This window comes from Gastrolobium bilobum, unplaced genomic scaffold, assembly GCF_033153095.1.
Source record: "Gastrolobium bilobum isolate Gb01-03AN ecotype WA unplaced genomic scaffold, APGP_CSIRO_Gbil_v1 utg25868, whole genome shotgun sequence".
NCBI lineage: Eukaryota > Viridiplantae > Streptophyta > Magnoliopsida > Fabales > Fabaceae > Gastrolobium > Gastrolobium bilobum.
The window spans coordinates 260,355-282,311 of record NW_026898426.1 but is presented as its reverse complement, the minus strand read 5'-3'; the positions used below and the strand labels follow the sequence as shown (position 1 = coordinate 282,311).

General features: G+C 33.7%; 3 protein-coding genes across 5 annotated transcripts; all 3 read right to left on the bottom strand.

Moving 5' to 3' along the window:
* Positions 1 to 3,364: 3,364 nt before the first annotated feature.
* LOC133316180 (leucine-rich repeat protein 2-like) lies at positions 3,365 to 5,948 on the bottom strand. The gene is made up of 7 exons (XM_061517902.1): positions 5,724 to 5,948; positions 5,373 to 5,505; positions 5,164 to 5,235; positions 4,656 to 4,799; positions 4,467 to 4,538; positions 4,226 to 4,297; positions 3,365 to 3,750 (listed from the first exon to the last, which is right to left on the bottom strand). Exons 1-7 carry the CDS (start codon positions 5,800 to 5,802, stop codon positions 3,684 to 3,686), a joined length of 639 nt encoding a protein of 212 aa, XP_061373886.1. The 5' UTR covers positions 5,803 to 5,948; the 3' UTR covers positions 3,365 to 3,683.
* Positions 5,949 to 12,749: 6,801 nt separating this feature from the next.
* LOC133316188 (uncharacterized) lies at positions 12,750 to 16,139 on the bottom strand. The gene is made up of 5 exons (XM_061517910.1): positions 16,038 to 16,139; positions 15,214 to 15,372; positions 14,956 to 15,128; positions 12,936 to 14,868; positions 12,750 to 12,806 (listed from the first exon to the last, which is right to left on the bottom strand). The coding sequence occupies exons 1-5, from the start codon at positions 16,137 to 16,139 to the stop codon at positions 12,750 to 12,752; spliced, it is 2,424 nt and encodes an 807-aa protein (XP_061373894.1).
* A 1,118-nt stretch (positions 16,140 to 17,257) lies between these two features.
* On the bottom strand, positions 17,258 to 21,878 carry LOC133316195 (protein FAR-RED IMPAIRED RESPONSE 1). 3 transcript variants are annotated; one of them, XM_061517917.1, is made up of 8 exons: positions 21,717 to 21,878; positions 18,904 to 21,045; positions 18,743 to 18,799; positions 18,499 to 18,567; positions 18,334 to 18,405; positions 18,170 to 18,238; positions 18,017 to 18,067; positions 17,258 to 17,915 (listed from the first exon to the last, which is right to left on the bottom strand). In XM_061517917.1, the coding sequence occupies exons 2-8, from the start codon at positions 20,968 to 20,970 to the stop codon at positions 17,868 to 17,870; spliced, it is 2,433 nt and encodes an 810-aa protein (XP_061373901.1). In that variant the 5' UTR covers positions 20,971 to 21,045; positions 21,717 to 21,878; the 3' UTR covers positions 17,258 to 17,867. The 3 variants fall into 3 exon arrangements, with proteins under 3 accessions (XP_061373901.1, XP_061373902.1, XP_061373903.1); XM_061517918.1 differs by having other exon boundaries at positions 18,334 to 18,402; XM_061517919.1 differs by having other exon boundaries at positions 18,334 to 18,396.
* Positions 21,879 to 21,957: the final 79 nt, after the last annotated feature.

Below are 21,957 nucleotides of genomic sequence, written 5' to 3'. Positions count from 1 at the left end.
TACATAGTTATAACAATAAAATTGTTCTTTTTTTTTCGCTCTCCTCAGACACTATCGACTGACGTGGCGGAAAGAGAAAATACAATTTTAATGTATGACCAGTCATACTTATACTTAGTTAAAAAGGGTAACTGCTAAAGTAGTTGTAAACATGTTTTCCCATATATACATATGGGTTTTATAAAAGTTATGTTGTACGAAAAGTGATTATGTTATGTTATAGATATTCGTTTTCCGTACTGTAGTTTTTTTTTTTTTGCTTTAAAAAATGCGAGTCCCACAAAATGTTATGTGTGTCGAAAAAATTTTGTGGTCATGTTATATGATGAATGCAAATCCATATATATATATATATATATCAAGAGTCCCTCTTTTCTCATGTTGTAGGAGAAAGAATTCTCCTACTATAGACACAATAAGTGATGGGTCCCACCTCTCATTAAAAAAAAAAAAATTGTTGCATATATTTCGATGTCTCTCTAGTAGGAGAAAGAATTCTCATGTAACATGAGAATTCTTTTCCCCATATATCAAATGATCTTCCCATTTTTTCTCTCCTAACTACTGTATCAGCTAGAAGATAACAACTTATCGTGCAAAGGGAGAAGCTGTCATGATCCCATAAAAATATTATCCTTAATTAAAATGTTTAGGAAACGGATAGTGACAAATTTATAATTTATTATAAATGTCTATTTGTATTTTATTATAATTTTGACTATTAACAATTATAATTTATTTTTTTAAAATGAATCTCTTATTTTATATGAGTCATTTTTAAGAAAATATTATATCACAAAGGGGATGTACCAGTACAATTACAAAATTACAATTATAAGCTTGTCTAATTTTCAAAATTTAAAAAATCAGTTTATAAGTTGAAACCCTTCAAATATATATCGCAACTAATTTATTTAAAAAATTTAAGCTTAAGTTAATTGTACAAGCAAAGTCTTTCGTACATAGGTAGGGGTTATTTTCTTTTCGAGAGTTCTCCCTTCTCCGTGTATCCATGAGCCTCCAAAAACAAAAGAGCCACATATTACTAATAACGAAAATACTTATTTTATAATTATATTTTAAATTTAAAATATTAGACAAGTCAACATTATATGAGAGCGCTAACTGTTACGGTTTTTTATTTTTATTATTTTCTGAATTATTAGGTTGTTTAAGTAATAGGTGGTTATTTGAATTTTAACTTTCCAATAGGTCATAGTTATTAGTGGGTAGTTATTTTTAAAATTGTCTTGTATTATCTATTTAAAGTTTTAAACCTTGAAGTATTTGAATAAAGACCATCAAAAGAATTATTTGAAAAAAAACACTCTGTGCAAGAGATCAGGCTTCCTCTGTAAATTATTTGAGGTCAAACTTCCTCAAAGCCAAATTCTTATTTTTATTTATTGTGTTCGTAACACTAACCCACTACTATAATGTCAATGTTCTCACTTCGAACGAGTTATTTCCTATAAAAAATATATATGATTTATTAAAAAAAATATTATATGTTGAAAATGTAATTTCAAATATATAAAATCAATTTTAATTTATAAAATTTAGATGAAAAAAAAAACTAACATATGTCTTACGTAAGTAAATTGTTAATTATACTCGAATATTGCATGTTATAAAAACATACCTGACAACATCATTGATGTGTCACTGTTTTTGGAAAACATGTGCTAATTAACATGATCATTAAAAAGATCTTAGTTATTAATAATCAAATCAATGATAATTTTATAACTTCTTATTCTTATACTTTTTTTCTCCCCTCCATTATCGTTATTAATTCATCCTTGTATAATTAGAATTCTCTTATATCATATTAATTCCCATTGTCGTGAAACCCATCCCGATCCGGCCAGAACGACTTGGAACCCAATGAACCAATCATTGGACCGGTGATGCATTGAACCCGGTCAAATCCGATTAAACCCGGTAACTCGGTTGATTCATGCATTAAAAAAAAAAAATCAAAAAATCAAAATTATTTCATCTTATCAGAAAAAAATGTAGAACTCATTTTAAAAATATTTTGTAATTTTATTTGCTAGTATACTCTTCTATAATGATCTCAAATTTCATCTTCCATTACTGAAGCAATTTGTAGAATAATAAATTAAGAGGATGTGACATATATCATTTCTATATAGATGAATTTAAAAATATGAGTTGAATGTCATTGAGAGGTATGTTTATGGAAATTCTGAGTTACAATTTAAATTGACATGGTAATATGTGTATTTTTATTTATTTGTGCTTTATGTTTTTTAGCTTATATAGTGAATTTTATTTAACTCATTTCAGATATAAAAAATATAATTAAATTTATATGTTCATATTTATCTATATCAGTTCAACCAATAATTCACCAATTCAACCAAAAATCCAATAACTCAATACTCCAATCAAATCGATGTCGGGACAGGTTTAATAACATTGTTAATTCCACTCCCTTGCTTTTGCTTTTGTGACACGTCCCTAACACGCCCTCAATTTTGTGCCAAGTAGTACATGTTCAAGTGATTAATGTAAATTTCTAAGTGAAAAAGGCCGCCAAAGTTGTCATTAGAAGCCCGTGAGCGTGCACGAAATATTTCATTACATGAGTTAAGATTTATTTTAAAATGAACCTGAACCAAAAAAAAAGTAAAATGAAATTCGTAACAGTACCAATATAAGGGGAAAAATCGTACCAAAAAAAAAAGAAACTTAACTTGAAGTTGAGTATCATTGCATGTACTCACCCCTAATTTAATTTGAATTTTTTTAAATTTTCACCATTATTAAAAATAAGATTTTTACAATAAATGTCTCAAAATAAACAAAGATTTTTTTAATAATAATTTCGAACAACGCATAGAATCCATTAATCGAGGAGTCATTCGAATGAGCTAATGATAATTCTATATAAAAAAAATTGAGTATTGGATTAGAACATTTCACCTAAAATTTTCTTTCACCGACCATGTTAGATTAGGTGTTCCCCAACCATAGGGACATCTCGGACGCAACTACTACCCTGAACTTTGTGCAGTTACATTACATGTTTGGCTTTATTTGACACAAGAGGCCCCACTTTCATATTTAATTCAAACTTGAAGGTACATTTGTTAATTCAAACTTTCATATAATTATCTTATGTGTTAGAGAGAAAATGGGTGAATCTCACCATTTTAAGAAAAAAGAAAAAAAATAAAAAGATAGAGTGCGAAAATCGAAGTAAGAGAAAATGAGATAAGATGTCTCATGCGAAATGAGAGTAATATTTCCCTTTGTTAATCTAGAAATATCTGTTACATGCTATGCGTTTCGCTGTGTGCTCATCTTATTATAAAACTATTGTCATGCTACGGCTACCTGTAATCCAAGACAGGTGGTACAATCATCTTACTAGATAAATCGACATGCAAATGTGACATTTTTAATTCATTTTCTGATCAAGCATTACACCAATAATTGTTATTTATATACTCTCTTTTTTCCACCACGTCTTATAATAAAACAAGAAAAACACAAGTTCGAAAATAATATTTTTTTATTTCCCCAATCAAGAAAAAGTGTACGAACGGTGAAGAACTATTGATGTGCAAATACATCATCCATCTGATACTCCCCACCTAAACTTAGCCTATTCATTGCATTCTGTCAAGATCATAAGCAAGTTCTATCTTTCTTCAGCATCCAAAATCATATGGAACAAGTCCTTTCAGCTCGGGACCATTAAGTCTGTTGTTTTCAAAACTGAAACAAGAAAAGGAGAAATATATTGTAAATCTAATAGTAGTAATAGATTTAAATAACTCCAGCTTCAAATAATAAATGTAAGATTATGTGTCATCATATATTTGTTATGAATTCAAGCTTCTCATAGGCTATACTACCAAGCGGATAGTTGGCAAATATATTAGTGTATTTTATCTTTTGGATATTTCATTCAAATCAATTATATCTCATCACACGAATGTCAAATTGGTCATCTAATACAGTTGAGAAATAAGCTAGGCACTAAGTCTATAAGAAATGATACATGTTAGGATGCTTAATTAGGTAAAGGTTCATGAAAGTTATACAGATGAAGTAAGAGAAAGCACTATATTTTTCTAGTACCTTGCATGTATATCAAGACATGTTTGGATTGGTAAGTCATTGTTAGTTGTTAAGGATATGTTATACCGATAGGACTAATGGGTTAACAATCACAACAGAGATTCTGTACCTTTCCATTGGGAAAGATCCAAAGTTTCCATCTACTGGTATTGTTCCACAGAGGTCGTTATTAGAAACATCACTGCAGCATAGTGATTTCAAATTAGCTGATAAATTAATCACAAAAATAAAAGGAAATAAGACCACTAGTGAAATTGAACTCGGGATTATCTCCATTGCTTCACATTATTCCCAATAAAAAAGGGGGAAGAAAACATGATCTTAAGAGGAAAAAAAAAAAAAAAACTCACAAGATTTTGAGATTAGTGAGACTAGTGAGTTCTCTTGGGATTGATCCTGACAATTTGTTGCTATTCAGCCGTCTAATTCATCAATGCAAATGAGTGAGCGAAACAGGCAGCAATTTATACATAATTTCGAAGTAAAATTCTAGAACAAAAAGTCAGAAATTTCAGGCAGATCAACATAAACATGCTTACAGGAATTTAAGTGACTTCAACTTGCCAAATGACTTTGGGATTTTCCCCTCCAACTTGTTACCATACAAATCCATGCTAATAAGGTGTTTCAAGTTACCAAGTTCCTCAGGAATCTTTCCTCTTAAGTCATTCATATAGAGCTCCCTGTAATTAAGAATATCAGAATCTCTCATCTGATTTTTGCAAAACTACCCCCACCACAAAAAATAAAAACAAAAACGAAAACTTGGTGCATATTTGATTAAGCACAAATAGAACATCTGTTTGCTCCCAATAATAAATAAGATTAAATTGCAGAAATAGTTCATAATTTGGTACTCTCCTAACTCTGGCATGGGAAGAAAATAATGGATAGCACTACAAAAAAAAAAAATTCATGAAATTAGCTTGTTCAATTTCACAATTTGAATAATGTCAGATGGCACATGCTTTTAAATCAAAGAACAGATCAAACAAAGAAGCTCATATTTTGAACTTCCCAAATGTAATAGGCAAGGGAAGGCCATACAGGTACTGCAGATGGTGTAGCTGGCCAAGTTCTGGGCCCAGAGATCCAGAAACGTTAGAATTGCCCAAGTCACTGAAATTCAAAGGTTAGACAACTGATTAGAAAGCCCAAACCCAATTACTGTAATAATAAAAAAAACAAAAAAAAACTCAAAAGAGTAAATATAAAAAATTGAAATAGCAGAAATAAAAGAACAAAGGGAATCTTACAAGCGAATCACATGATTGTTGGAGTCACAGGTAACATGGAACCAAGTACATGGATTAACCAGAGTTGGGTCCCAACTCTGCAGCACGTTGTTGGGGTCAGAAAGCCTGCTTCTCAAAGTATGCAGAGCATTCCCTACACAAGCAAAAGCCACATATCATGTCAAAAACATTTTCATTCATAAAAAAGAAAAAAAGAAAAAAAAAAGGAAAAACAAACAAGTGAAATAACAAATGATCTAGACATATAAATTCTCCACTCCGCAATAATTTTTGAGAAAACAAATTGACTGTACAAAGACACACGATTGAAAAGCAAAGGGAAAGGTTGAGAAATGAAGCAATAGGATATACCTTCGGAGTTGGTTGAGAGGGATAGGAGGGGATATTGGAGAAGGAGAAGAAATAGAGAGTGGTAAATGAAAGGTGCCATTTTTTCCCTCCTTAGAGAGCAAATCTTTGTGTAAGTGTGAGAAAGTAGGAGAGAAAGAGAGAGGAAAGGCAAAACTTAAAAAGAGGGAGGGAAGAAAATTGAAGAAGAAGGACTAAAGAAGAGAGAAGAGAAATGGACCAAGTGGCAGTAGTAATGGGGTTGGAAAAGAAGACTGAGTCTAGTAGTCATAGTCAAATTATTATAGTTGAAATAGGAGATGAAAGCAAAAGTCTTGTGAGTACTGTTGGTGCAATGGTGTTTGGCGTGTTGTGTGGGGTACGCTCTCACACACCTTATTTTTGATATTGGTAATGGTCACAGTGAGTGAGTACTGTGTGGGGAACTGTTTACTTGAAAGAAGGACTAGCTAGTTTGGTAACTTGTGAAGGGAAACAGTGTTGACTGTGGCAGCCGAGACTTGAATGGGAACACTCGCTCACAATGTGAACTTGGGAACCTGTTTCGTGGTTTGAACAACTTCAACATAAATATGGTATTCCCACCAAACATCTCCACTAAATTGAGATAACAATTGTCAATTTTGCTTTCTACCGTGAATGAAGAGTTGTCGTGCGCACGAGGCACAATAGGCAAAATATCTACTGTAAAATATCTGGTACACCATTTACTAAAATTCATATAATATATAAGGGTGATATTAATCTCATTAAAAATAAATAAATTATCTCATATAATAAGGATAAACATGTGAATTTCACTATTTGTAAAAGAAGAAGAAGCAGCTCAAGAAACTCACCCTTTTATTTGTGTAAGAGAGAAAAATTGTTTCATTTAACATAAGAAAATATTTTTTTGAATATATATAAATATATATATATATATATATATATATATTCCTAATTTTTTTTATTCTATTCGCTTCCTTTCTGATTAATATTAGAGTTTCACTTATTCGTATTTTTTAGTAAAGAGCACCTGTCACTGAAGTATTGAATATTCACGCAGTTTGCATTTTCTGGATTGGACCACTTCTCTGTTCTCTATGGGTACAATCCTTTATCAATCTTTCTTTTTCCGTACATGTATAAAACTATTTTATGAGCAAGTTTGGTTACCCAACAAGACATAATAAAATCACAAATCTTTGTTCTGGTAAGTGATCATAAATCTTATAAATAAAAATAAAAAACTTTCACGCAGAACTCAGCGAGACACCTGCATGTTATCAGTTATCCGGCACATGCTGTTTTTTTTTTTTAATTTCTTTCTAACATTATAATATGAAAAAAAAAATTTATTTATGTTACAGCGATCTTTTATATATTTCTTCATTTACTTATTCATTTATCTAAATTATTTATTTGTCTTTTTTTCTCAATTTTTTAAACTTTTTATTTGGGTTTGACTAATTTGGTATAAACATTATACTTCGTAAAAATTTTAAAGGGCATTTTTATCCAATTTCAGGTTTAACTAAAATCCGAGATTTGTTGCCTTGCTCAATTTAGTTCTGGGAAAATGCATGATACATTCTCGTAATCATATTATTTCACATTTGTAATGTAGTGACAAAAATAAAATATAAATATACAGAAAATTAAATGAAATTTATTCAATCTATTTAATTATATTCTGTGTTTTTTTTTTCTAAAACTATTTTATAGAATACTCAATGAAAAAATATTTTTTGCATTTTTTTATTTTAAAAGTTAAAAATCTGAACACAAAAGAAAAACAACATTAATATAATTTTAAAATTTGAATCTAAAAATTAAAAAATAAAAATAAATTTTTAAAATTATTTTTATAAAACAAGTATTACCAATTAGATTTTTTTTTTTTATTCTCAAATAGATCCATTGCAACTAGATTTACAACTTTCTTGAAATTTCGCATCGATCCAGTAAAGTATTCAAATTATTCACGATTAAACATCCATTAAAATTTGACCAATCTTGAGTATCTTTGTACAAACAAATGGAACGAATGTACATGTCTAAAATTAAAAGGGGAAAAAAGAGAGAGCCTAATTAATACCATTAATATCATTGGAGTCATACGTGCCACTAATGTCCTGTCAGCCTGTTGTAATTTGAATGCAGCACTTTTCCGAAAAAATGTTGGATGCAAACAATACTCGATCTCTCACTGGGTTGCTAAATTTTGAGTGACGAATCTATTCATAATATTCTATGAATTATAATCCCAGATGTTGGACCACGCCAGACAAGCAACCTCAGATAAAGAATTTCAACGTCAAAATAATGTTAACAATTATCCTCAACAAGGCCGTAGAGTCAGGATTTTCAAGTATTCACTTTTCCGATAGTTGTTTTTTTAGCTGCTTTTTCAAAAAAAAATTCACCCACGCTACAAATAAGCAGTGATTTAAAATCCCATCCCACCCCGGGTCAACCCTGACTCCTCTCCTATGAGGGTTGGGGTCATAAGTTGGACCTTATATGCACATTGACCTCTCTGACTCTCAAAACTCAGTCGGGTTTCAGTGACTCCCGGATCAGAGGGGTCGAAGGGGGTCATTGCATGTTTTCTTTTTTTTTAAAAAAATTCCATGAAACAACATCGTTTTATTAAAAAAATTAAATAAAAATGCTTGCAAACCTAAATTTTATCGTTCTATTCTCTCCCAGCGACCTAGACGTCTTCAATCTTCACCTCGCTGCCATAAATCTTCTATAAAGGTAAACATTTCCTCATTCAAATGAAATCTTTATGGTCGTTGATGAAAAACAAAAACTCATTCTTACTTCCTTTAAATTTTCCTTTGTTAGAGACCTTCTCAAAAGAGGCAGAACCGGATCAGCGTAGTGATCTCATTAACTTGTGGTTGTAATTGGTGAATTATGTTAAGTATATTTTGAATCTTTGATGATTGGTGGTTTATGTTTTAATATTTTCATATAGGATATATATATTTATATTTTTTTAATATATAAAACCGGGTCAGCGTAGTGACCCCGTGACTCCTCGGTTGAACCCGTGACCCCATGACCCCTGACCTCGGCCGGGTCGATGGCCGGGCCGGGTTTTTAAACACTGCAAATAAGTATTTGAATGACTGCTATTAATTTTTTCAAGAGTCAATTTTTTTTTTCGAAAGTCAAATTTATCTCGATCTTACCTCTCTCGTAGTTATTACCTAACAAGCACGGACATGGATTTTTTGAAAAATTTGCGTATCGGACACATGTCCGACAAGGACACGCTCTGACACGCGACACGCGTCCGACACGTGGTCAACATTTAAAGACACGCGGTCAACTCTCCGACACGTTCTGACATATTTTTCCGACACACAGTCAACTTTTTTGACACGCGGTCAACGCTCCGACACTTTTTTTTTTTAATCTTAACTTTATTTTATTAACTAAATATAAAAAAATTAATTTATAAATTAATTTTTTTATGTTATGAAATTTGACATGAAAAAATAACAAAGTACGAAAAATTATTTATATTTATATTTATGTTATGAAATTTAAATATTTGATTGGTTATATGACTTATTATGGACTCTTATACGTATTAAATATAAATCATATTATATATATTAAAAAATTTATTTAATATCAAAACGTGTCCCAACGTGTCGAAATATGACATTTTTTAGAATTAACGTGTCGGCATGTCGTGTCGTGTCGTGTCCCGTGTCCGTGTCGGTGCATCATAGGTTATTACTAAGGGTGTTCGCGGTCTGGATTGGATCGGTTTTGGAAGCAAAAATCATCTGATCCAATCCCTTTGGTTTGATCATATCATCATCCATTCGGTTTGAATTTTTTTTCAAATTTCGATCCGATCCAATCCAATTTTTTTCGATTTGGATTGGATCGGTTTTCGATTTTTTGAAAATCCTAAAATTTATTTCATGATTATTGTGCAAATATCATCTTTTGTATATATTGGCTTTGTAATTTATTTATTTTTTGAAATACAAAAGCATTAGTAAACTATAATATAATTTTTTTTGTAATGAGATATGAAGCTCTATAATGATAATTTTTTTTTGATGAGACGTGACTAGATTTTTTCTTGGGTTTAGTTAATAGGTTAATGAGTCCTAGGTTTAGAAATTTTTGAGCTATGATTGGGAAAAAATCCAAGTAGGTAGAGGGGAATTAATATATTGGATCCATTTGGATTGGACCGGTTTTCATCAACCCATCCAAAAACTGATCCAATCCAATTAAAATTTGCAGGTTTTTTTCGATTTTCAATTTTTCGGTTTTCGATTTATTCGGTTATCGATTTTTCGGTTCGGTTATCGCAATAGATACGACATTTGCCAAAGGGATCATATATGTGCACAGTAACAACATAGCAATAGATGAGACAAATAAGATCATATCTCTAGACTTTTTCTCTTATTTATAGAGTTTATCTATAAGTAGTAGCATTTTGAACCTTTAATAGGCTGTAGGCTTAATATACCACTGTATTATTGTCATGAAAGGATTGTCGTTAATAAGAGGATTCTTTCTTGAATTGTGTGATTGCCCTTTATCGAAACTTCAGATATATGGGCTTTATATATATCCATAAACAATTACCATTGCCACTATCACCACAAACCCAATCAATTTCACCTCTCTCACTGTCAGCACCACCACTGCTACCTCCTCTACCACCATTGTTGCCACCACAGCCCCATCATTGCCATCACATCATCATTGTTGTGATCACTATGACTGCTATCATCCAAACCATTACCACCATCATTATTACCATTGCCACAATTAAATTTGCTCTCGTGATTTGTTTTCATATATATTCTTTTAGTAATTTTATACATAAAAAACATATTATTAATTTTAACATTCAAATTATTTATTTAATTAAAAGTACTTTGAATGTATTATATCCAAATGCAAAATGACTTTAACTTTTTAAAAAAATCTTTTAAAACAAAGAAGGTATAAAAATTCCTTTTTTTCCAATGTCCATCGGAACGGGCCTTGAGTGACATTTTCAATTAACATTTTTAGTCTCATGATTATACAAACTACAACATTTATTCATAATCCCATATTTACTTCTAAGTTTAAGGTTTGATATTTGGCATAAGGACTTCTTAATAGATAGCTTCACTAACCACCTAAAGGTGGATCAACGCAACATAGTACAATACGTCATAGGCATGCTCTACAAATCTGCTTCGACAAGTTAATGTTTTGCAATCTAATAGTCACTTTTTAAGATGTGGAAAACAAGCATAAAGATCAGCCTTGGGGTGCTTTGCTTCAGCATGTTCCCGACATTTAGTTAAAAAACCAGAGACAACACTGGCCATCATGACAGGGGGAAAAAAGTCATAACTTATATAAATGGATTCAATAAATTGTCTATACAGCACAACAACACTTCATAATCAACAAGAACATGCTAGACAGCTGTAGCATTCATGAATCTTTTGGCAATTCAAAAATTAAAAAAAAAACAATTACACAAAAATTTAGCGAGAAAACTTTGGGTATAAGTATGTGATAAGATAGCCAATAAGTGAAGAAGACACTAGGAAATTGGATCAGAGCTCAGATTTCAAACAATCATTGATACCCAATGTTTCATTTAGGAGTATAGATAACTGCATATAGAAATAAATTAGGCAACAGCAATTTCATATGTCGTAGCAAATATATCTCATCTAGAAAGCAAGCTAACGGAGACATTTCTCCAACTTCTCTTATAATGAGAAAGCGAAGTACAATAGATAGCAGGCAATAAGCACAAATGATTGGCAATCTGTAACCACATTTCATATTTCACACAATCTACAGAACAAAAGCCTAATAAGAAAAGGACTATTGAATGTTTAGTTCTGCTGCAGAGACACCCAAATGCTAGTCGTAACTAATTTTGCCAGAAAAAATAAGGTTTGATTATTTTCAACCAAAATTAAGTTTGCTCCTAAATGCAGATTAGAGAAAAAGTGAAATACGGATTCTCAGTCACAACAATTCTAGATAAAAAAAAACCAGTGAATAGATAGGAAAAATAAAATAAAAAAAAATAGCAGGTCCAACAGAAACATAGAAAGTAACTATAACTCCTTCAGTCCTCTGCATTCTCAGACAAACACCAAAAGATCTTACACATATTGAACAGCCATGGGAGGAGGCAATGGACAGAAGGCCAAGCAGCCATGTAGGGTACTCTCTTAATCTTGATTCTCTTGTTTCTCTGTTCTCCGAGTTATTCCTTAGGCTGTCTTAGATCTTTGTATTTAATTTCTGAGTTGTTCGTTTAATGCTGAATCTGATTGTTTAGGAAGCCAGCTAGAATCCAACAAAGAAGGCCATGACCATCAAGGTATTATCTTTGTATTTAGTGTCTTGTTAAATCAAAATGAGGGCGAAGGAAATCAATTATATAGCTCTTTTACAAATGGGTAAAAGAGCTTTCATGCTGACACGGCAATCAGAAAAAGCGATCAGCAATTTCATCTTCTATCCCAGGAAGAAATTATTGACAAAGTTGTTGATTTTCCTAACAGCATTTGTTGATTGCTCTGTCAATCTAAATGAGAAAATGAAACAAAAGGATGAAGCAATTCGTCAGGAGTTGAAAGTAAAACCAAGAAGCGAATACTTCCTTTTCTATCCCTGGACAAAATATTGACCAAGCTGTTGATTTTTCAAACAGCATTTGTTTATTGCTCTAACAAGCTAGAGGATAAAATCAAACAAAGAGCATAAACAAACAAACGACTTTGAGATAGCTAGTATAATCTGGAACCAATTCCCTTGATCAGGCAATTCGTCAGGAGTTGAAATACAATCAAGAAGTGAATATTGCATTGATATCAACACAGATGAGATGAATAAAGGAATTGTAAGGAAAATTACAATCATGTTGCTTTTTTGGTTACTTCCTTTCCCTTTGAAGTTGAAGTACAATCAACACAAACGAATATTACAAAGTAGATGTCAACACAAATGAATAAAGGAATTGTAGGAAAATTACAATCATATTGCTTTCATTGCCTGCTTCCTTTCCTCCTCTTCAGCTTTAATCCAGGCAGCCTAGATAAAAAAAATCGGAGCAGATTGGACGGAGTCAATAACTTTTGCAACTGTCATTTTAATATCAGAAAAATAATAAAACGAATATGAGAGTAAGAATTTAGATTGTCAAGCAACACTAAGACAAACCTTGTCTCGTTCAAGCTTAGAGAGATGAGGCTTAATGGAGTTTCCCAAGCTCAGTCCTCCCCAAGCTCCTTGCAACTCTCTTTCCCTAGCTTCACGACGAACCATAGAAAGGCTAACTGGGTTCTCTGGCTTCTCAGCAGCAACCATCTTTTCTTTCTCAAGTCTGGATTTATGTCTAACCAAAACTTGGTCCAGACCACCACCTTCCTTTGTATCCACATGGATGTTTCCTAAGCTCAGTCCTCCCCAAGCTTCTTGCAACTCTCTTTCCCTTGCTTCACGACGAGCCGTAGAAAGGCTAACTGGGTTCTCTGGCTTCTCAGCAGCAACCATCTTTTCTCGCTCAAGTCTGGATTTATGTTTAACCAAAACTTGGTCCAGACCACCACCTTCATTTGTCTCCACATGGATGTTTCTGTGAATTCTCTTAACTTCGCCCCATTCTTCCCCTGAATTGATCTTCATTTTCTCCTTCTCCAGTCTAGAGACATGCTTTACTAAAATTTTATCCAAGCTCTCACAATCCCTAACATTGGTTGCTCCATGATACTTTCTTTGCCTATAATTTTCAACATGGCTTCCACCCAGTGACAAGGCATCCATCTTCTCTCTTTCCAATCTGTGCACGGGCTTTATAAGAATCTTCTCCAACCCGTCTTTGTTTTCCTCTTTCTCAGCACTCAAGTTAATCTCCGTATTTGAATTTATGTTCTCTTTCCTGTCCAATGCTTCATCAGAATAGAATGTTGAATTCAGTCCACCTGAGGTATCTAGATCAACTTTTTTCTTCAAACTTAATTTCTCATTGATTGTTCTGTTCTTTGCTTCTTGGACTTCCCTTTCTAGTCTTGAGACATGTTTTACTAAAACCTTATCTAAACTTGGTACTTCTGCATGGTCTTTTTGACGATTTGACAAGCCACTTGGAATTCCTGGCGTTTCCTTTCCCGACTTAATTTCTGCCTCCTTTATATCTTTCTCTAGTTGTGTACAATTCTTCACTAGAATACTTCCCAAATCAGGTATGGTCTCTGATGGAGTTCCATCAACAGATTTACCCGAGCTATCCCTACCTGATTCTGTCTCATTTCTTTGTTTTTTCTTGGCTTCCAAAACCTCTCTTTCAAGTTTCGTCATGTGCTTAACTAAAAACTTATCTAGGCTCGGTAATTCTGGCTCAACTTGCTTTTTTCTGATTTTCCCATCCAAAACTGACTTTCCCAATCCCAATGATGACATTCTTCTTGCTGGAAAATCAATTGCTGAAGAGGAGGTATTCTCAGTGGCAGATCCTGGATTCTGCAGCTTGATATTCTGCACTTCACCTAAGGCAGCATTTAAACCATAAGTTGCAACTATAGTGGCAAGAGAAGAAAGTTCATCTTCCTGCAAACATTTTAACCTCTCAACCATCATATCTACAAGTTTTGTTCTGTAGTCAAGAGACGGTCTCCTCCTGCTTTTCCTCTGACTTACCCCCAGAAATGGCATTTTAGAATCCAAGTCTTGGGAATTGAAGTCACTCTTTTGAGAGACTGAATCAAGTTCTGACCCAGACTCATATTCATACTCCGAAGAGAACTCAGACAAGTCCTGATTACTTTCGTCTGTATCTGGGTTTTCACTAATTTTTCTTAGTAGTTCTTTGAATTCATCTTTACTAAACGAAGGGCAGTTTGCAAGCTTAATAAATGCAGTTTTGACTGCTTCAGCAACTTCTTTATCTACCTCAAAGGCAGTTTCAAAAGATGCAGTAACAGTATGGGTTGATGATCCTTCTCCATTAACAGAGGATGCCTCTATTTGGCAATGCTTCCTAGGGCAATTTGGCAAGTCAAACATGATAACGCCCATAGCCTGGGCTGCCTCAAAAGCTTCTGTTGCACTTTTTTCTGCTTTTAAGAGTTGAGCTTCTGCATCATCACTAGGAATCCTGAAAAGACCAAAAATGAAAGTGAAATCCAATATACAAACGAGAAACCAACAGTGCCAAGCATATGTCGTTGGCAGAAAACTTTACCTGGCAGCACGTAAAATTCGACACCAAGAAGCTTCCACCAATGCAGCTCTTCGGGCCTCCACTGCCTTGTGTGCTGCTTCTCTGGCAGCCATTTTCTCTCTCAGTACTCTTGAATAATGTGGGTTAGAACTGCCTAGAGTCTGATCAAGTGTCAAATTCATACCATCTACTTCCTGAAAGGCCAAATGAGTTAGCATTTGAATTCAGAAGTAATCAACTAAATACAAATAGTGAATATATATACGTCTATGGCATAACCTGAAGCATCTTAATTTTCCTCTTCAAGTAGGAATCCACTTTTTTGCGCGGAAACCAGTTGATAGGAGAAGTTTTACGACGAGGAGGCTTTCTAATTTGTGATGTGAACTTGTGAAGAGCATTTAATGTAGATTGGCCAGCCTCTTTGGTCAATTTATTCTGCACCATTCAATAAAACGAACACAGAATTGTTAAGGAATCAACCAAACAATTTATTTGTAGTACAGATTAAAAATTAAAAAATAAAACATTTAGTAAACTCTTGAAAGGCCAACAATAACATAATCAACACGAACAGTCAAGTTATTTGAAGATTGCTACGCGTAATTGTTCAAGTTCACCGCAAGGCTACTATGCAAAGAGAAGAAACTAGACTATTCCACGTTGGTGTTGCTTCTCTTCATGTTGCTGATTTCACCTATCTAGTTGTTACTTACTTAAATTGTCCTGGTCAAGGTTATTGTCACATGAATTCACTAGATATGACCAGACCCTAAGAAGATAGGTTATCTTTATATCCTCATCACATCCCAACTATCCTAATCCTGAAACTCTTCGTATCTGGAACTGCTCAAGACTCAACAGTCTGAATTGCCAGTTTTTTCTCGAGTAATTCCACGATCAACATTGTCAAGGGTTTCGAATACAGAAAGAACTAGTGGACCGGTGGTCATCAATTTAGGTTTTGAATCAGTAAACACAGAAATGAAAACAAGGATTGCGAAAATTTAAAAAAACAAAAAACAAAATAGCAATGAGGAAACCACTTGAATATCGAAAATGTCAATGAAAAACGAACAAACAAACAAACGTGGAAGGCTTGCCTTTGCAATCTTGGAATTGGTAGAGACGGTTGGAGATTCATGATGAAGGGCGTGGGCATCGGGGGAGTGATTCTCTGACGCAGAGATGCACACAAGATCCATTAATATTAGCGAAGCCTTCAACAATTTCTGAGATCACCGAAAGATTGAACTCAAAATACACAGATATGTATGTTATAGATTGGATTCACACTGAAACACACAGAGGAACCCTCTATTTGTTTCAAACGGAAAACATAAAACTAGCCGTTAAGAGTTACGCCCCTTGCCACACGGCCATTTAAATTATTAACTATTTTTCCTTTTTCGCTCATTTCAAATATTTCAATACATTTTATATATAAATTTTGGCTTTAATATTTGTAGACAAGTTATTTACATTCACTTCCAAAACGACTTCGTTTTGCATTAAAAAATTAAAAAATTATAATGAAAAAGACTATTATAACCCTGGAATAAATTATAATTATAAAAATACTTTAATTTTCGTCTTAAAACGACGTCGTTTTGAGCTCAATGTAGATAAATTATCCGTATTGACTTTAGAAAAAGCGAACCCATTAATTTTTTCAACTTTTTTAAACATATCTAGATATAAGTTATTTTAATTTTTTATAAACTTTTTTTTTTATAAATTCTGCTAAACAAGGGGAAACGAAGTATTGACAGATATTCGAAACTTTAAAGAGAAAAAAAAATTCAAAAAATTACATTTATTTTATTCCATTTTTTTAGTAAAAATCTGATTCCAATTTTGAAAGATGAAAAATGAAAACAAAGTTGAACAACTGAGCTATACTTATGATATAATTATTGAAAATAAATCCATGACAACTTAGAATAATAGGCAGCAATTTTTTAACTCAATGATTGCGTAACAATTTATCTCCCTCTGAAATATTATTACGTGTAACGTTCAAGTTAATTCTAGTTAATTTTTAAACTTTTTTTTTTTTTTTTTACTGATTTTTCTAATCACACTATACTAGCTTTTCTTTAAGCTGAATACCGCATAGCTCCACTCCTCATTTGTAATATTCTAGGTACACATTTCGACTACATCATATGAAATCCCTCCAAACCAGAAACAATATTAATATGAATTGGTTTTGTTATATATACAAGTATGAATAGATAGATATTATCTGTAATTGGCATATTTGAGCTAATATATTCGACAATGGAACTTTTAAAGCTTTTTTAAACTTTTGGGAGGAGGGGTGGATATACAGAAACTCAGAACGCTCATATTTAATCTATTATAGATACGGTAGGAATACTAAACAGCTAAAACATCTTCGGAAAAGTGCCAAAGATTGCATTACATTTCTAACCCAAAATGTGATCAGCTTCGATGTACAAGTTCACTCCATCAATTTCACTAGAGAAACACATCTGATTATACAAATCGGTCCAATGGACTCCCTTGTGTAATTACCATGAAAAGTGATGTGCTTGTATTTGTTCCAATGGTAGGACCTTAACTTCTGCCTCTTACTTGTGACAAACTGACCAGATTTTCGGGGCATTCTCTCACTCTAATTTGCGGCGAACAGTTCATTCCCAATTTTTTGTGCCACCAGAAACAAACGACAATGCAGAATGCAATATAATTCATTTTGAGGTGACCACCATCAGGGAGGGAAGACAAGTGAAGACAGATTTTTGAGCTTAAGTTACAATGGACAACTTCCATGTAAAAGATACAGGAAGTTGAACTGTTGTCAAGATATGAGGTACTTCAATGGTAAAAATATTACAGAAACATTGAAGTATGAATATGAACTGTTGTCAAGACAATGAAGCCGTCCAAGTTCCTTCAATTGTATTTTAAGTATTTCTTGAACTGTTGCCATGAAAATGGGGATCGGGCTCATCCTGCAATCAAGGTTATGGGCTTAAGACATTGAAAACCGAACACAAATTCTGTTATTCCAAGTTAAAATGCTAGTATATTATGGCACACTTCGTGCACAAACCTGAAGGCTATATCCAAAAGTAGTTGCTGGACGAAATTCCAATTCCCGGCCCTTCATGAACCAACACAAAATTAGCAAACTTTCATCGTGTTGAAGTTAGTCAAGACTTTCCAATAATTTCATAGGCTCAAAAAATGGTAAAAAGTACTCTACCAGCCCAGGAATGCTATGCTGTGTTCCAAAAAACCCATCATGGCTTGGAGCCATAGAATTCAATGGACCCTACAAGCATATGGATATCAATTTATAACAATGCTATTCCTATATATTATATACTAATCATATTTCAAATTATAATCTTGATTTGGACAACTAACCAGGCCTTGCATGCTCTGTTGATTAACATAGTAACCATCATGAGGTGGCTCCATTAAGTTCAACTGTACCTGCTACAAAAACCAAAAATTATTAATTAAACATTACATTGATTCTTAAAATACAGGATTTATGTAATCATTTGTGGGGTGTCAAGTATAAAATACCAGTCCTTGCACATTCTGCTGGGTACCATAATATCCATTAAGGGTTATTGCATCCGAGCTAAGATTATCCTAAAAGAATGAAAGCAAGTGTTACAGGAAGCAAGGTTATAGATCTCTTTCCAGTCTTGATACAAATGCGGCATATATTCATGAAAATAGTGATGCAATTCCCAAGAGATTAAATGCAATATGCTTATTTGTAAACACTAAAACAGATCATGATTGAAACAGAGGTAACACAAACCATTTGCTGCAGGCTATCTTGAGTATCAACAAGTATAACATCCTGCTCTAATTGCACCTATAAAAGTGATTCTCAAATTAATTTTCTTATCTTTTAAATGTTAGAAAGCCAAAACAATTTAACAAACACTTAAGCAAATGAACCACAAAATTAAATCTGACCTTTCTTTTCCGAGGTGTGTTCCTCTTCTTACTTGGTTTCAAAGCAAGGGTACCCCGATTTTCTTCTGCTTCCCTAAGGCCATAAGCATTGTTACTAGTTTCTGCACAATTGTTGTTAGAGTTATTCACATGTACACAGTTCTTCAGGGAATCAACAATTGCACGAAAAACAACATTGTAACTCTCTTCAGATAATGACCCTTCTTCACTCAAATCAATAGCTCTTTTACATAAGTCATTATATCGTTGAACCCTAGTTTGTATCCTTCTTGTCCTGTCTGCCATGGATTCCCGACTTTTGGCATCTTTGGTCCACCTCTTCATGATATAATGAGATGGAACACTTGAACAACCACAACGTTGGAGAACGCTCAATGCATGTCTGCAAAGGAAACCTTTATATTCAAACAATCGACAGAAGCAAGAGACCTCTGAGCTCAACTCATTCCAAGTTACCAAAAAATCTTCATCCTTCTCGTAATCTTGAACTATAAATTTTGAAATAGTTCCATCTCCAAACTCTACCCTAGATTGACAACCAGCTACACCCAAAACTTCAACTTGGAATTTCTTAAATATTGCATGAGTATAAACTGTTGACATTTGTTTTTCCCAAGGTGAAGGAGATTTAAGAGCTGGCTGTTTGTGTAATGTATCAAAATCTGCAATGGCTTCCTCATCATACCTATTCTGAAGAATTATCCCATATTGTTTCACAAACTCTTTAAGGGTGATTTTCTTATGAATATATTTGTCAAAGAAAGAGTTAATACTTTCAGAACGTTGAGGTGTAGACATTCCAGCTAAAAAGGTATCCCCCATGTAAGTTGGCACCCACTTTTTCCGGTCTTCAAACAATGATTGAAACCATATATCATCTTGGAGGTCAAATCTAGGGACCATTTTCCACCATCTCATGTCAAACTGCTCATCTGTACATGACTTAAAAATGCACTTGTGAAACTTTGGCAAGAAATTCTTATACTGTTTGATCACAAAAGACAGATTTTCAGATATCCTTTCCAGTACGTGCCAAAGAGAAAAGCAATGTCGTACATTTGGCAAGACTTCTTCAATTGCTGCCTTCAAGGACTTGTCTTGATCGGTGATTATAACTTTGGGAGCTTGCCCACCCATCGCTCTAAGCCATGTCTTCATTAACCAAACAAATGTTGGTTTAGTCTCATCCGCAAGCAATGCACATCCAAGCAATATAGGTTGAGAATGATGGTTCACTCCAACAAAAGGAGCAAACGGCAACTTATCGTTGCTTTTTATGTAAGTGGTATCAAATGAAACAACATCATTAAAACTGAGATAATCATTGATACTTTTTGCATCAACCCAAAATAGATTTCTTAAACGTTGCTCTTCATTTAAATCTATAGAATAGAAGAAGTTGGGATTCTCTTTTTGAATGTGCTTAAAATACTCAAGCATAACTTGGGCATCTCCCTCATCCAAAGCCAAATACTGGCCTCTGTCAAACTGATAATTTACATCACCCAAGATAGACGCAATGTTTTGACAGCCACCAGATTGCCTAGACATTTCAACATACATCTTTCTGGTGCGTTCACTGACAGCATGCAGGATGTCAATGTTATTCTTTTCAGCTAATTTCACATTTCTATGAATCCGAAAATGATATGCCAGAGCTGGTAAAAGTTCATGATTATGTTCCTTTATAAATTCATGAATGATCCACTTTCCATCCGGCCTTCTCTTCACATGCATGCAAGCTTTGCAATCTGTCTTCTTTACACTTGGTCTTCGACTGCTCCCACTGTCAGACTCAGGTGTAACCCCATACCTAGAGCATGCAAATTTGGCATCGATAAATTCTTTTGTTTTCTTTGAGCGTCTACTGTTTTTGATCGAAGTGGTGAATCCCATAGATTTGGCATAATCCTGATAAAATGAATATGCTGCTCCATGAGATTCAAATTCAATGCCATTGTGTGGCTCAAAATCTCTGTCCCCTTCAAACAATGCAATGTCACTCTTAGGAGAAACAACAAGTGCACCACCACCCCTGCGTTGCACTTCATGTAATGCATCACCCATATTTTCACTCACTGCACTACATGCACTCCGTTCTTAATATCTACTACAATATAAAGTGCACTTCGATTGCCGCCCCTGTTACAGAAAAATATACAGCAAAAGAAAGTTTCTAATAAATGCAATGGCCAAATATAGTGAGTTACACATAAAATCGTGGTGTGACATATAATAACTGTCATAAAGTTAGCATGTCCCCAATTCGAGGACGATGTTATGCAATGATGAATGACTTTATCCAAAAATGTAAAGATTCTAGATGTTTCCAAATTAACCAAGAAGAAAGGGGAAGCTAAATTGAAAAGACTTGTTGATCAGTCAACACAACAACGATCATTCAACGAAAAACGAACGAAGTTTTACATGTGTAGAATTTGAGCAGAGCAGAACGCGGTTTCCTTCCAGCTCTTCATGCAGAAATCAGAATTCACATTTTACTGAAGCTTCTGTTCTTGTATTTTAGCTTATTTTCATTGGTCAATACTGGTGCTCATTTTGTTAAACTACAACTAGTTTCTTTTTCTTCCATCAGCAAATTTAAAACCTTTACGTCACAAATCTCTTTGAGGTTGATGGAATTACAAGACCCACATCGTGTTTTAGCAAGTACGTTCACTTTCTCAGCATTCTAAGCATTTTCACAATTATTATATACTACAGATTACACAAAAATTAAAAATTAAAAGAGAGAGAGAGAGAGAGAGAGCGGAGGAGGGAAGAACACAAGGGGAGAGGGAGAGACGAAAAACCTTAAAGGGCGGGGGCAGATCACGAGCGGCGAGTTTGAAAATATGAAGGGATCCGCGAGTGGGGAAAAGCGCGAGTGGGAAAGCTAGGGTTTTGGAATTTGGGGAAGCAATTCGATCGGAGGGGAACTCAACTCGCTTGGTTCACTCGCTGCTTTGTGCCTCTGGATTTCACCGCGCGTCTTATTTCCGTTTTTTATTTTTCATATTTATTTATTTATAATTTGTCTTCACTCCCACACCA

Coding starts and splice junctions, on each gene's coding strand:
- LOC133316180 (XM_061517902.1), bottom strand. CDS start 5,802: ATGGCACCTTTCATTTACCACTCTCTATTTCTTCTCCTTCTCCAATAT. Junction 4,800..5,163: donor CTACACCATCTGCAGTACCT/GTATGGCCTTCC, acceptor TCTTAATTACAG/GGAGCTCTATATGAATGACT. Junction 4,539..4,655: donor TTGAAGTCACTTAAATTCCT/GTAAGCATGTTT, acceptor TTGATGAATTAG/ACGGCTGAATAGCAACAAAT.
- LOC133316188 (XM_061517910.1), bottom strand. CDS start 16,139: ATGGATCTTGTGTGCATCTCTGCGTCAGAGAATCACTCCCCCGATGCC. Junction 15,373..16,037: donor CCAATTCCAAGATTGCAAAG/GCAAGCCTTCCA, acceptor TGAATGGTGCAG/AATAAATTGACCAAAGAGGC. Junction 14,869..14,955: donor CGAATTTTACGTGCTGCCAG/GTAAAGTTTTCT, acceptor TGGTCTTTTCAG/GATTCCTAGTGATGATGCAG.
- LOC133316195 (XM_061517917.1), bottom strand. CDS start 20,970: ATGGGTGATGCATTACATGAAGTGCAACGCAGGGGTGGTGGTGCACTT. Junction 18,406..18,498: donor AGCAGAATGTGCAAGGACTG/GTATTTTATACT, acceptor TGGTTTTTGTAG/CAGGTACAGTTGAACTTAAT. Junction 18,239..18,333: donor AACAGAGCATGCAAGGCCTG/GTTAGTTGTCCA, acceptor ATATGCTTGTAG/GGTCCATTGAATTCTATGGC.